The sequence below is a fragment of the Nerophis ophidion genome, linkage group LG11 (genome assembly GCF_033978795.1).
Source record: "Nerophis ophidion isolate RoL-2023_Sa linkage group LG11, RoL_Noph_v1.0, whole genome shotgun sequence".
Lineage (NCBI taxonomy): Eukaryota > Metazoa > Chordata > Actinopteri > Syngnathiformes > Syngnathidae > Nerophis > Nerophis ophidion.
In genome coordinates, this window is record NC_084621.1 from 22,754,056 (window position 1) to 22,769,309 (window position 15,254).

The 15,254-nt window shown below is 42.6% G+C and overlaps 1 protein-coding gene across 1 annotated transcript in view; it reads right to left on the bottom strand.

The window, feature by feature from the left end:
- The window catches only part of capn7 (calpain 7), a 55,099-nt gene extending 39,845 nt beyond the window's left edge, over window positions 1-15,254 (bottom strand). Inside the window, exons 1-5 of the mRNA XM_061915398.1 lie at window positions 14,922-15,254; window positions 14,684-14,792; window positions 4,783-4,940; window positions 2,330-2,397; window positions 2,028-2,255 (exon numbers count right to left, since the gene is read on the bottom strand). Of these exons, the coding sequence (XP_061771382.1) occupies window positions 2,028-2,255; window positions 2,330-2,397; window positions 4,783-4,940; window positions 14,684-14,792; window positions 14,922-15,023 (665 nt within the window). The 5' untranslated portion in view covers window positions 15,024-15,254. The remainder of the gene's footprint in view (window positions 1-2,027; window positions 2,256-2,329; window positions 2,398-4,782; window positions 4,941-14,683; window positions 14,793-14,921) is intronic.

Here is a 15,254-nt window from a genome sequence, read left to right on the forward strand (position 1 = left end):
TTGTTCTAAAACTGTTCGACAATTTGCTTACAAAGTGGTGACCCTCGCCCCATCCTTTTTTGTGATTTACATAGCATTTCATGGAAGCTGCCTTTATACCCAATCATGGCACCCATCTGTTCCCAATTTGGCTGCACACCTGTGGGATGTTCCAAATAAGTGTTTGATGAGCATTCCTCAACTTTATCAGTATTTATTGCCACCTTTCCCAACTTCTTTGTCACGTGTTGCTGGCATCAAATTCTAAAAGTTAATGATTATTTGCAAAAAAAAAAATGTTTATCAGTTTGAACATCAAATATGTTGTCTTTGTAGCATTATCAACTGAATATGGGTTGAAAATGATTTGCAAGTCATTGTATTTCGTTTATATTTACATCTAACACAATTTCCCAACTCAAATAGAAACAAGGTTTGTACTTCCTGTTTTAATGCTTTGAACCGGAAGTAAAACCGTCCACAGCGTTTCTGCTCGAAAAGACTCTTCATTCATCACTCTAAGCAACGTTTGCAAGTTTTACAATACAACTAAAGCTATTCCGTGTGTGTTGTCTGTGGGAGTTTTTTTATGCAAATGAAGCTGGTGTCGATAGCATTAGCTAATATGCTAACATATTTACGAGTGACTGTATTATTATTATTAACTTACAAAGGCTTTCTTTTTGTATTGTTTCAGTCTCACAAATTCCTCAGTAAATTCACCAAAACGTCACCGTGGCATTATTGAGTAAGTTTAGCTGATTGGAGAGCCAGCTTCTACAGCTAGTGGGTCCATGACGATGACTTCTGTTTTGTTTGAACAGCCGTTTTACTTTTGCTGTTTGGATACAAGTAACGTATGTCAATAAACAGTTACAAAATATTTCTTAAATGACTAATTTCACAACCTATACATCTGCGGCTTACAGTCCGGTGGGGCTAATATATGTAAATTATGTTTTTTTCTTCTAAATTTCAGTGGGCGCGGCTTATATACCGGTGCGCCCTATTGTTGGGAAAATATCCATCCATCCATCCATTTCCTACCGCTTATTCCCTTTGGGGTCGCTGGAGCCTATCTCAGCTACAATCATGCGGAAGGCGGCGTACACCCTGGACAAGTCGCCACCTCATCGCAGGGCCAACACAGATAGACAGACATCATTCACACTCACATTCACACACTACGGACCATTTAGTGTTGCCAATCAACCTATCCTCAGGTGCATGTCTTTGAAAGTGGGAGGAAGCCGGAGTACACGGAGGGAACCCACGCATTCACGGGGAGGACATGCAAACTCCACACAGAAAGATCCCGAGCCCGGGATTGAACCCTGACCACTCAGGACCTTCGTATTGTGAGGCAGCGCATTAACCCCTCTTCCACCGTGAAGCCTGTCGGGAAAATATGGTATACACAAATAAATCCAGAGTCAGCCAGTTCTTTTGGACAATACTAAAATGCATAATTCGCAAAAACACAAAACTAGCTTCTGGTAATTATAATATTCCTAATATTATCATGATGTGAATGTGAGCAGAACCTTAAATGTTTGTGAAATATCTGTCTGGAAATACATGAAATTAAGTTAATATTTTTTTGGCTTTAAAAGAGAGCTACATATCTGCTTCTATCCTGAAATACACACCTTTTTACTGAACTTATTTTTATATTGTGAAATGTTGTGAAACTTTGCATCCTCCTAATATGGGGGGTCGACACGTAAAGGGGGCGTGTCCTGAGGTGGGGTTACGTCAGAAGAATTCGACTCCAAACTTCGTGATGGTATGTGCGCGTCAGGTTTTATGAGTCTGAATATTTTTGTACAGAGGCATTTTTAGGGATTTTGGTGTATAGATACATTTAGTCACAATTCCATGAAGAGTTTTTTTAAAATGAGGCCTTAAAGTGATTAAAAAGCTATAATCCCGGTCTAATTATAATGTGTTTATGAGGTAGTGATAAATGTATGAATGTAGAAGAAATACTGTTTAAATAACTTAAGAAAACAATGTGGTGAAAAAGGAACTGTACAAAAATGGTTCACCTGAGGACCTCGATCTCCTCAGATGTGTAGCGCTGACCATGGGGTTCGCTGGACTGGACCGGCCGGACCGGTTGAGGCTGATGGCGGTCGTTGAGGGTGAAGTCAGGCCCGAGGGGGAAAAACTGACGGGCGGGTCCTGATGAGCTCGGTTTTGCCCCCGAAGGCCCCGCCCGGTCCTGAGGCTGGGCCGGACTTAACTTGGACTGTGATTGTTTGAGACCTTCAGCGCTGATGGGACACAGTTGGACTCGGTTGAGGGACTTCAGGAAAAAACTGCAGGATTGTTCACTAGTGTGACGTACCGGTCTAAAGTCTGATGGGCCAACTGTTTCAGCTTGGTCTGAAGAGCCTGGTCAGATGTCTCGTTCGACTAAACACATGATAAGAGCATGGTGACAACATGTGGTGTAGAAAAGCATGAGGAGAACATTTTGCGTAGAAGAGCATGAAGAGGACATGTGTTGTAGAAGAGCATGAGGGGAACACGTGTTGTAGAAGAGCATGAGGAGAACATGTGTTGTAGAAGAGCATGAAGAGGACATGTGTTGTAGAAGAGCATGAGGGGAACATGTGTTGTAGAAGAGCATGAGGAGAACATGTGGTGTAGAACAGCATGAGAAGAACATTGAGTGAAGAGAGCAAGAGGAGGACTTGTGTTGTAGAAGCGCATGATGAGAACATTTAATGTAGAAGTGCATGGTGGACTTGTTGTAGAGGAGCATGAGGAGAACATTTTGTATAGAAGAGCATTAGGAGAACGTGTGGTGTAGAAGAGTATGAGGAGAACATGCGGTGTACAAGAGCATGAGGAGACTGAGGAGAAAATGTGGTGCAGAAGAGCATGAGGAGAACATGTGGTGTAGAAGAGCACGGGGAGAACATGTAGTGTAGAAGAGCATGAGGAGACTGACGAGAACATGTGGTGTAGAAGATCATGAGGAGACTGAGGAGAACATGCGGTGTAGAAGAGCACGAGGGGACTGAGGAGAACATGTGGTGCAGAGAGCATGAGGAGAACAAGTGGTGTAAAAGAGCATGAAGAGAACATGTAGTGTCGAAGAGCATGAGGAGACTGAGGAGAACATGTGGTGTAGAAGAGCATGTGGAGAACATGTGGTGTAGAAGAGCATATGGAGACTTGTGAGAACATGTGGTGTAGAAGAGCACGGGGAAACTGAGGAGAAAATGTGGTGCAGAAGAGCATGAGGAGAACATGTGGTGTAGAAGAGCATAAAGAGAACATGTGGTGTAGAAGAGCATGAGGAGAACATGTAGTGTAGAAGAGCATGAGGAGACTGAGGAGAAAATGTGGTGCAGAAGAGCATGAGGAGAACGTGGTGTAGAGGAGACTGAGGAGAACATGTAGTGTAGTAGAGCATGAGGAAAACATGCAGTGTAGAGGAGCATGAGAACATGCAGTGTAGAGGAGCATGAGGAGAACATGCAGGAGTATGAGGAGACTGAGGAGAACATCCGGTGTAAAAGAGCATGAGGAGACTGAGGAGAAAATGTGGGGCAGAAGAGCATGAAGAGAACATGTTTAGAAGAGCACGAGGAGACTGAGGAGAACATATGGTGTAGAAGAGCATGAGGAGAACATGTGGTGTAGAAGAGCATGAGGAGAACATGTGTTTTAGAAGAGTATGAGGAGAACATGTGTTTTAGAAGAGCATGAGGAGAACATATGGTGTAGAAGAGCATGAGGAGAACATTTGGTGCGGAAGAGCATGAGGAGAACATGTGGTGCGGAAGAGCATGAGGAGAACATGTGTTTTAGAAGAGTATGAGGAGAACATGTGTTTTAGAAGAGCCTGAGGTGAACATGTGGTGTAGAAGAGCAAGAGGAGAACATGTGGTGCAGAAGAGCATGAGGAGAACATGTGGTGCAGAGTTGTAATGATTTGTGAAGTCCTTTGAGACATTTGTGATTTGGGCCTATATAAATAAACATTGATTGATTGATTGATTGATGTGGTGTAGAAGAGCATGAGGAGAACATGTGGTGTAGAAGAGCATGAGAACATGTGGTGTAGAAGAGCATGAGGAGAACATGCAGTGTAGGAGAGTATGAGGAGACTGAGGAGAACATCCGGTGTAAAAGAGCATGAGGAGACTGAGGAGAAAATGTGGTGTAGAAGAGCATGAGAACATGTGGTGTAGAAGAGCATGAGGAGAACATGCAGTGTAGGAGAGTATGAGGAGACTGAGGAGAACATCCGGTGTAAAAGAGCATGAGGAGACTGAGGAGAACATGTGGTGTAGAAGAGCATGAGAACATATGGTGTAGAAGAGCATGAGGAGAACATGTGGTGCGGAAGAGCATGAGGAGAACATGTGTTTTAGAAGAGCATGAGGAGAACATGTGTTTTAGAAGAGCATGAGGAGAACATGTGTTTTAGAAGAGCATGAGGAGAACATGTGGTGTAGAAGAGCATGAGGAGAACATGTGGTGTAAAGGAGCATGAGGAGAACATGTGGTGCAGAAGAGCAAGAGGAGAACATGTGGTGTAAAAGAGCATGAGGAGAACATGTGGTTTAGAAGAGCATGAGGAGAACATGTGGTGTAGAAGAGCATGAGGAGAACATGTGGTTTAGAAGAGCATGAGGAGAACATGTGGTGTAAAGGAGCATGAGGAGAACATGTGGTGTCGAAGAGCATGAGGAGAACATGTGGTTTAGAAGAGCATGAGGAGAACATGTGGTGTAGAAGAGCATGAGGAGAACATGTGGTGTAGAAGAGCATGAGGAGACCCACCGTCTTAATGCATAGCTCCACAGCCTGAGTGTAGAGTTCAATGGCTTCTTCATCGTTTCCCTTCTCGTCCTCTTCAAAGGCTTGAGTGACCAGGAAGTGGGCGCGCTCGAGGTCTACCTGCTGCCGGGACTTCAGCGGGTCGCTATTCTGCGCCTCGACTGGAATAAAGGGTCAACAACAAAAGGAAAATTACTTTACGGAGGTGAAGAAAAGGACTTCCAAAACCGCATCAGGCGCTGCCTTCAAATTGCAGCATTTGTGGAACTCTTAAAGAATTATCTTTTCTATTTCCTAGAAACTGTGTTTTGGTTCATTTTGAATTAAATGACATATGTGAATTATATTTATATAGCGCGTTTTCTCTAGTGACTCAAAAGCGCTTTACATAGTGAAACCCAATATCTAAGTTACATTCAAACCAGTGTGGGTGGCACTGGAAGCAGGTGGGTAAAGTGTCTTTCCCAAGGACACAACGGCAGTGACTAGGATGGCGGAAGCGGGAATCGAACTTGCAACCCTCAAGTTGCTGGCACGGCCACTCTACCAACCGAGCTAAACCGCCCCCATATCCCTAAAAGACTACCATTATATTTGTCCGGTGATTTTCCAAATGCATTTTATGGCAAGGCTGAAATTTAAAACAGTTTTGGAAAATATGAGCCTCAAAAATAATAGCACAGCACGGAAGAGCGGAGTAAAAACACTGGAATCATCCGTGTCCTAACACAGGACACTCCCACGGCCTCACACACGTCACCCACACACATTGAGTACGAGTACAGTCATGGAAAAGCACAATCAGGCATCCACCGAGAAAACACTTCCTTGTTTTCAAGTATTAGGAGTGGAGCAGATGACAGTAAAAATGCTGCGACACACACACAAACTTTGCAAATGACAGACACACAAATATAGAACACACCGCAAGTTAGCCAGGACAACAGGAAGTTAGCCAGGACACCAGGACGTTAGCCAGGATACAAGGGCGTTAGCCAGGATACCAGGACATAAGCCAGGATACCAGGACGTTAGCCAGGACACCAGGACGTTAGCCTGGATACCAGGAAGTTAGCCAGGACGCCAGGAAGTTAGCCAGGACGCCAGGAAGTTAGCCAGGACGCCAGGAAGTTAGCCAGGACGCCAGGAAGTTAGCCAGGACGCCAGGAAGTTAGCCAGGACGCCAGGATGTTAGCCAGGACGCCCGGACGTTAGCCAGGATACCAGGAAGTTAACCTGGATACCAGGAAGTTAGCCAGGACACCAGGAAGTTAACCTGGATACCAGGACGTTAGCAAGGACACCAGAATGTTAGCCAGGACACCCGGACGTCAGCCAGGATACCCGGACGTTAGCCAGGATACCAGGAAGTTAGTCAGCATTCCAGGAAGTTAGTCGGGACGCCAGGAAGTTAGTCGGGACGCCAGGAAGTTACCCGGGATGCCAGGACGTTAGCCGGGACACCAGAACGTTAGCCGGGACACCCGGACGTTAGCCAGGACACCCGGACGTTAGCCAGGATACCAGGAAGTTAGCCTGGATACCAGGAAGTTAGCCTGGATACCAGGAAGTTAGCCTGGATACCAGGAAGTTAGCCTGGATACCAGGAAGTTAGCCTGGATACCAGGAAGTTAGCCAGCATACCAGGAAGTTAGCCAGCATACCAGGAAGTTAGCCAGCATACCAGGAAGTTAGCCAGCATACCAGGAAGTTAGCCAGCATACCAGGAAGTTAGCCAGGACACCAGGAAGTTAGCCAGGACACCAGGACGTTAGCCAGGACACCAGGACGTTAGCCAGGATACCAGGGCGTTAGCCAGGATACCAGGACATAAGCCAGGATACCCGGACGTTAGCCAGGATACCCGGACGTTAGCCAGGATACCCGGACATTAGCCAGGATACCCGGACATTAGCCAGGATACCCGGACATTAGCCAGGATACCCGGACGTTAGCCAGGATACCCGGACGTTAGCCAGGATACCCGGACGTTAGCCAGGATACCAGGAAGTTAGCCAGGACACCAGGAAGTTAGCCATGATACCAGGAAGTTAGCCAGGATACCAGGAAGTTAGCCAGGATACCAGGAAGTTAGCCAGCATACCAAGGACCAGGTGCAGATTCTGGTATGGGCAACGTGGGCGATCCATGTTTGTACTATGGACTAAGGATGATGAATTATCAAACAAAGTGTTACCAAATAAGGTTTTTTTTCCTTCATAAAAATCAATATACACCCACATAGCTACATATAATTATTTGGGTTATGTCAAGGGTGTGCACACTTTTTGACTTGGGCTAAAAAATGTTGTCTGGGGGCCAAAAACCAACTGCATGTAAAGAAACTATTTATATAGCCTATACATATAAAGGGTTTCCCACATCGCTTTGTTGTTAAGGAGGCCGCCTTAGCAACAAAGAGCCACTGCCTAAACTAAAGTAAAAAAAAATTAAATAAAATAAAAAATTGTTATTTTAAAATCATTTGTCCTGTCCAGCTTTTTAGGCAAAGCATATAGTTGATGTAGATGCCCATATCGGCTGTGCAAATTTACTTTACAATAGAGAAGTGTAGGATACTCCTCTTATTGCCTTATTTGTATTTGACTTTATTAAATGTATTTATTCTATCATTTGGTGCTAATCTAAAGTCTTAACAAGCTGCTACGCTTCGTACTGCCTCTGCCTCTGCCTCTGTCAGTACGTCTCTGCAGCACCTAGCATTGTCCCACCCACACAACCATCTGATAGGTTACACGCAAAGCGGTAACAGCCAATCAGCAGTGTGTATTCAGAGCGCATGTAACAGCCAATCAGCAGTGAGTATTCAGAGCGCATGGAGTCAGTGCTTACAGCAGAGGCAGGCAGAGAGGAGAGGTGCTGGTTAGCATAAAGGTGTTTAGTTGGTGAGCATAATGCAGCGGACTCTCCCCAAATTATAATTAACACCTCCCAGTCAACTACTAGTAACATCACTATGAGCCCGTTGACGTTCTAGAAATATAAACGGCAGCTTAGCTCACTCACAGTCCTTGAGGTAAAGGCTAATTAGCTTTTAGCGTAACGTTAGCTCATTTTGCGGTGTGTGAATGCGTGCGTGCGTGTGTGTGTTACGGACAGCAAAGCCCTGTCTGTCTGAGACAAAAGACAAACATTATTGACCTACAATTAACCATCCATCAATCCCTCCATTTTCTACTGCTTATTCTTTTTGGGGTCGCGGGGGGCGATGATGCCAATCTCAGCTACAATCGGGCGGAAGGCGGGGTACACCCTGGACAAGTCGCCACCACATCGCAAGGCCAACACAGATAGAGAGACAACATTTACACTCACATCCCCAAACTAGGACCATTTTAGTGATGCCAATCAACCTAGCCCCAGGTGCATGTCTTTGGAGGTGGGAGGAAGCCGTAGTACCCGGAGGGAAACCCACGCAGTCACGGGGAGAACATGTTAACTCCACACAGAAAGATCCCAAGCCCGGGATTGAACCCAGGACTTCTCAGGACCTTCATATTGTGAGTCAGACACACTCACCCCTCTACCACCGTGCTGCCGACCCACAATTAACAACTAAGTTATTTCACTTGACCTTTTTCTGTGTTGAAGCAGAAAAATAGGACATTATGTTAAATGAAGAGTTTCTGTCTCTGATAGTTGATATAATAATGTAACTGCATCATAAAGCCTACATGAACTTCATGGTGTTCAGGGATGAATAGTCTCTCCTATTGCTATTTTACTATTTTTTCAGCTATAGTTACATTAATCATTAGTAATGTAGCAGCCTAGTTTTGAATAGCAGCGTCCCTGCTATCACGTTAACAAAAATATAACATTTACATAATAAAAATCAAATACAGGCTACCCTAATGCTGTAATTAAGCATGATTAGTTTAGCAAATGTCAGCATGTGGCCCCACATTAACTATTTTTTAACAAACACTTATTGCAAACGCTTATTTACAGTAAGTCATTAATTTGACTTAGTCATTATTTTGTCCTAGTAAGTCAATATTTACTAAGTCAAAATAATGACATACTTATTAGTTTCTTAGGTAACTAGGAGTGTTTGTGTTTTGTTGTTACTTTACGGAAAAAATATCGAGAGATATATATCGTGTATTGCCATTCAGCATACGGAGCAGGAAAACACAACCAAAAATTGTAGGCTTGTTCATGCTATGAAGCCGGCCTACTTCACCACAGTCTGTAGTCTATAACCCCCCAGGGAGCGATGAGATGGAGACTTGATTGTTGCGTCAGGCCAAATTAATCAAGGCATACTTGGTCAACAGCCATATAGGTCACACTGACTGTGGCCGTATAAACAACTTTAATACTGTTACAAAATATGTGCCACACTGTGAACCCACTCCAAACAAGAATGACAAACACATTTCGAAAGAACATCCGCACCGTAACACAACAAAACAAATACCCTGAACCCCTTGCAACACTGACTCTTCCGGGATGATACAATAGCCACCCCCCTGCATATAGTGTGTGTTGGCCATAAAAAAAACAACATAGTTTTGTTTGACAAAAAAGGGCCAAAAACAAACAAACAAAAAAACAACATTAAAAAAAACTAAAACATTTTGAAATGAGGAATAGATCTGAAGTTGATGTAAACTCCAGAGATTTAAGCGTTAAATATAAAATGTATGAATGCCGTGGCACACCATTATCATCATTTCATGACCCAAGCAAAACACTTTTTAAACTTTTATACTGAAATAAATACATCTGCAACTTATAAATTAAAAACATAGGAAAAACAACCAGCAGCGGTAAAGTTCAGATCCATGAAGGAAAGAAGAAAGTGAATGAATGTTTATAACTGAATACATTTACATATGCATACAAATGTGTATTCTTTTTATATTATTTCTTTTAATGAATTAAGTAACGTTTATGACAACCATTTTCCAAAACACAGTATATAATGTGAGATATAACAGGACAATGCATACCTTCATCATTCGTTTTCAAAAGGCTTACAAAAAAGTGGGACCCCAAAAATTTACCGTGGGACCCCGTTTTTATGACTTGATGGGGTCCAGCATGGATTCCATCAAGTAGGGGTCCGTGATGGGATTTTTCAAAATGGGGTCCCATGGACCGCCCATGAGACCCCATTTAGAAAATTCCTAGCGCCAACAATGCTGTCAACAAAAGAGAACAAATGCTTTATTTAAATAAATATATTATTTATAAAGTTAGATCAAGTATCATTGGCAAGTTTTCACCTAGTCACGGCCTTGACATGCTGCCCGCCTTGGCATGCATACATGTGTCCTCTTTTTGGGATTTTAGAATATGGTCAGACTACCTTAGGAGCCCAGTCAAGATTGTATTTTTTTTTACTCATCCATCACCAGGTTTACCTTTTTCCACCATCTTTTATAGGGCGCCGTGTGGCGACCCATCAGCGTTCCTGTTCTGTAACCCTGTACACCAGGCCTGGGCAATTATTTTGACTCGGAGGCCAAATTTAGAGAAAAAAAAGTGTCTGGGGGCCGGTATATCTATTTCTAGAAAAACTAATACAAAACGTCACAATAAAGTCTGATTGAATGCTAAAAATGTTATGACAGACCGCCTTAAAAAACGGAGTGGAATTGTATTTTTTCTATGAACGATACAACCCTGAATATTGAAAACATATGAACGTCACACCTGCTCTTAATCGACATATTTTACAATCAAGCCGAATGCAACAAAAATGCAACAAACACAGCTAAATATGAACGTGAAAGGTAAAAAAACTAACATCTGGATATATCACTAAGCTTTAGAACTTTCTTGTAAAAATCTCCTTCCACGTCGATCCCTGACACACACCGCTCTGGAAACACTATGGAAACGCTCCCCACCCACACTGCTTGGTGCCTCGTCTGACCTGCTGTGACCTACAGTACCATAGTAACTAGTAGGGTTGTACGGTATACAGGTATTACTGTAATAAAGCGATCCTAAGGAATCATATTCGGTACCATACCGCCTCTGAAAAGTACCGGTCCGCCACAACCAGGATTTTTTGTTAAAATAAAGCTAAGAATGAAATGTTTTCTGGTCTGTTTTAATTAGAAAAGTATAGAAAAGTACCAAAGTAAGATTGGTATCAGGACAGCACTAGTCACTAAAATATCATGCAAAGGCACAGATTCCAACCATTGAAATATGTTGTATAGTTCAAGACTTATGGTACAAACCCCATTTCCATATGAGTTGGGGAATTGTGTTAGATGTACAGTAAATATAAACAGAATACAATGATTTGCAAATCATTTTCAGCCCATATTCAATTGAATATGCTACAAAGACAACATATTTGATGTTCAAACTGATAAAACTTTTTTTTTGTGCAAATAATCTTTAACTTTCAAATTTGATGCCTGCTCCAATTCGTTGTTCTTTGAACCTGTTCATTGCAATAATGACAATAAAAACTCTATTCTATTCTATTCTATATTTGATGTTCAAATTGATAAACTTTTTTTTGTTGTTGCAAATAATCATTAACTTTAGAATTTGATGTCAGCAACACGTGACAGAACTTGGGAAAGGTGGCAATAAATACTGATAAAGTTGAGGAATGCTCATCAAATACTTATTTGGAACATCCCACAGGTGTGCAAGCTAATCAGGAACAGGTGGGTGCCATGATTGGGTATAAAAACAGCTTTCCAAACAATACTGTCTTTCACAAGAAAGGATGGGGCGAGGTACACCCCTTTGTCCACAACTGCGTGAGCAAATAGTCAAGCAGTTTAAGAACAACGTTTCTCAAAGTGCAATTGCAAGAAATTTAGCGATTTCAACATCTACGGTCCATAAAATCATCAAAAGGTTCAGAGAATTTGGAGAAATCAATCCACGTAAGCGGCATGGCCGGAAACCAACATTGAATGAACGTGACTTTCGATCCCTAAGACGGCACTGTATCAAAAACCGACATCAATCTCTAAAGGATATCACCACATGGGCTCAGGGACACCTCAGAAAACCACTGTCACTAAATACAGTTTGTCGCGACTTCTGGAAGTGCAAGTTAAAGCTCTACTATGCAAAGTGAAAGCCATTTATCAACAACATCCAGAAACGCTGCCGGCTTCTCTGGGCCCGAGATCATCTAAGATGAACTGATGCAAAGTGGAAAAGTGTCCTGTGGTCAGACGTCTCCACATTTCAAATTTTTTTTGGAAATATTCGACAGCGTGTCATCCGGACCAAAGGGGAAGCGAACAATCCAGACTGTTATCGACTCAAAGTCCAAAAGCCAGCATCTATGATGGTATTGGAGTGCAATAGTGCCCAAGGCATGGGTAACTTACACATCTGTGAAGGCACCATTATTGCTGAAAGGTACATACAGGTTTTGGAATAACATATGCTGCCATCTAAGCGCCGTCTTTTTCATGGACGCCCATGCCAAGCCAAATTCAGCACGTGTTACAACAGCGTGGCCTGCAGTCCAGACCTATCTCCCATCGAAAATGTGTGCCGCATTATGAAGCGTAAAATACGACAGCGGAGACCCCGGACTGTTGAACGACTAAAGCTCTACATAAAACAAAAATGGGAAAGAATTCCACTTTGAAAGCTTCAACAATTAGCTACCTCAGTTCCCAAACGTTTATTGAGTGTTGTTAAAAGAAAAGGTGATGTAACACAGTGGTGAACATGACCTTTCCCAACTATTTTGGCACGTGTTGCAGCCATGAAATTCTAAGTTAAAGGGGAACATTATCACCAGACCTATGTAAGTGTCAATGTATACCTTGATATTGCAGAAAAAAGACCATATTTTTTTAACCGATTTCCAAACTCTAAAAGGGGGAATTTGGCGATTTAAACGCCTTTCAATTGTTCGCTGTCGGAGCGATGACCTTTCACCCGTGACGTCACAACGGGAAGCAATCCACCATTTTCTCAAACACATTACACACACAAGTCAAATCAGCTCTGTTATTTTCAGTTTTTTCGACTGTTTTCCGAACTTTGGAGACATCATGCCTCGTTGGTGTGTTGTCGGAGGGTCTAACAATACGATCAGGGACGGATTCAAGTTGTCTTACGTGGAGTGTGCATCGATTAGCACGGCATGCTAATCGATACTAACATGGCAGAAATGGCAAGAATGTGAGGATATCCTGCGACACTAAAAGCAAATGCATTTCCAACGATAAAGTCAACGAAATCACAAAGGTGAGTTTTGTTGATGTTATTGACTTATGTGCTAATCAGACATATTTGGTCACGGAATGACTGCCAGCTAATCGATGCTAACATGCTATTTAGGCTAGCTGTATGTACATTTGTAGCTATATTTGCATCCAGCCTTTCCCTCCACCCACATTTAATGCCAAACAAACACTTACCAATCGACAGATTTAAGTTGCTCCAGTGGTCAAAAGATGCAGTCGTTGGTTAGAATGCGATCGCCGAATAGCTTCAATAGCTATTCGCTCAATAGCTTCAGTTTCTTCTTCAATTTTGTTTTTGCTATCTGCCGCCACACTCCAACCATCCGTTTCAATACATGCGTATTCTGTTGAATCGCTTAAGCCGCTGAAATCCGAGTCTGAATCCGAGCTGATGTCGCTATATCTTGCTGTTCTATTCGCCATGTTTGTTTGTATTGGCATCACTATGTGACGTCACAGGAAAAGGGACGGCTGGATTTACAGATAGCGAAAATCAGGCACTTTAAAGCCTTTTTTCGGGATATTCCATGATGGGTAAAATTTTGAAAAAAAACTTCGAAAAATAAAATAAGCCATTGGGAACTGATTTTCATTGGTTTTAACCCTTCTGAAATTGTGATAATGTTCCCCTTTAAATAAGTTGGTAGGTAAAACATTAAGGCAGCAGGTGGATGACTTTAGAGCTATCACCGTTTCCACTAGAGTTTTAGAGTCTATGGCATTAAAGCTTGCCATCATTGTTGTGTTACTTTTGCCTAAAAGGGGTGGTGATCCAAGCTCATCTAAGATGAACTGATACAAAGTGGAAAAGTGTTTTGTGGTCTGAGGGGTCCACATTACTAATTATATTTGGAAATTGTGGACGTGGTGTCCTCCGGAACAAAGAGGAAAATAACCATCCGGGTTGTTTTGGGCGCAAAGTTCAAAAGCCAGCATCTGTGATGGTATGGGGGTGTATTAGTACCCAAGGCATGGGTAACTTACACATCTTTGAAGGCACCATTAATGCTGAATGGTCCATACAGGTTTTGGAACAACATATGTTGTCATCCAAACAATGTTATCATGGACGCCCCTGCTTATTTCAGCAGGACAATGCCAAGCCACGTGTTAAAACAGCGTGGTTTCGTAGTAAAAGAGTAAGGGTACTTTCCTGGCCCGCCTGCAGTCCAGACCTGTCTCCCATCGAAAATGTGTGGTGCATTATGAAGCGTAAAATACGACAGCGGAGACCCCGGACTGTTGACTGAATAAAGTTCTACATAAAACAAGAATGAGAAAGAATTCCACTTTCAAAGCTTCAACAATTAGTTTCCTCAATTCCCAAATGTTTATAGAGTGTTGTTAAAAGAAAAGGTGATGTAACACAGTGGTGAACATGCCCTTTCCCAACTACTTTGGCACATGTTGCAACCATGAAACTCTAAGTTAATTATTATTTGGAAAAAAAAATAAAGTTTATGAGTTTGAACATCACATATCTTGTCTTTGTAGAGCATTCAACTGAATATGGGTTGAAAAGGATTTGCAAATCATTGTATTCCGTTTATATTTACATCTAACACAATTTCCCAACTCATATGGAAACGGGGTTTGTAATTTGAAACATTACTGCACATAATTTGCTTGTCTAAACTTGAACGGGTTTGCGCTGAAAACAAAGTTTCCTTCTATTTGTATTGACTTACACGCATTGTGGAGGGTCTGCACTCTATCCAAGTACTCATTGACTTTGTCCTGGATTCCCTCCAGTTTGGAGCCGGCCATGCCGGCATAGATGAGGGCCTGGGCTGCCTCCTGGAGCAAAGAAGTAACAGTGACGTCACACGCGTGACGTCATTATAAGTCACATCGATGGACGGTTCGAAAAGTGACCCGGAATGATTTTGCAATAGGAAAATGTCGCCCGCCGTCATATTTACTCACCTTATAATAAAAGACGGCTTCGTTATACTTGCCATTGTGGTCATACGTGACGGCTGTTTTGGCAAACCTGACAGCGTCGAGCTCCAAAGCTGTGCTGTCCATCGCCACGAAACTTGTCGGGACCAGCTAACCGCCCCAAAACACTCTCTTAATGTCTCTTACTTAGAGGACAGCCACTTTCGTGAACGCGGATAAAACACAGCAACATAATGGCGGCCGTTTGTGAGAATTAATCGAATCTTATGTCCGGTTTAAGTCATTGCTAGTAAAACGCAAAACAAGTATAGTGTTTCCGGGATTGCATTCCGCGCAGGCGCAACGGTGACGTCAGTC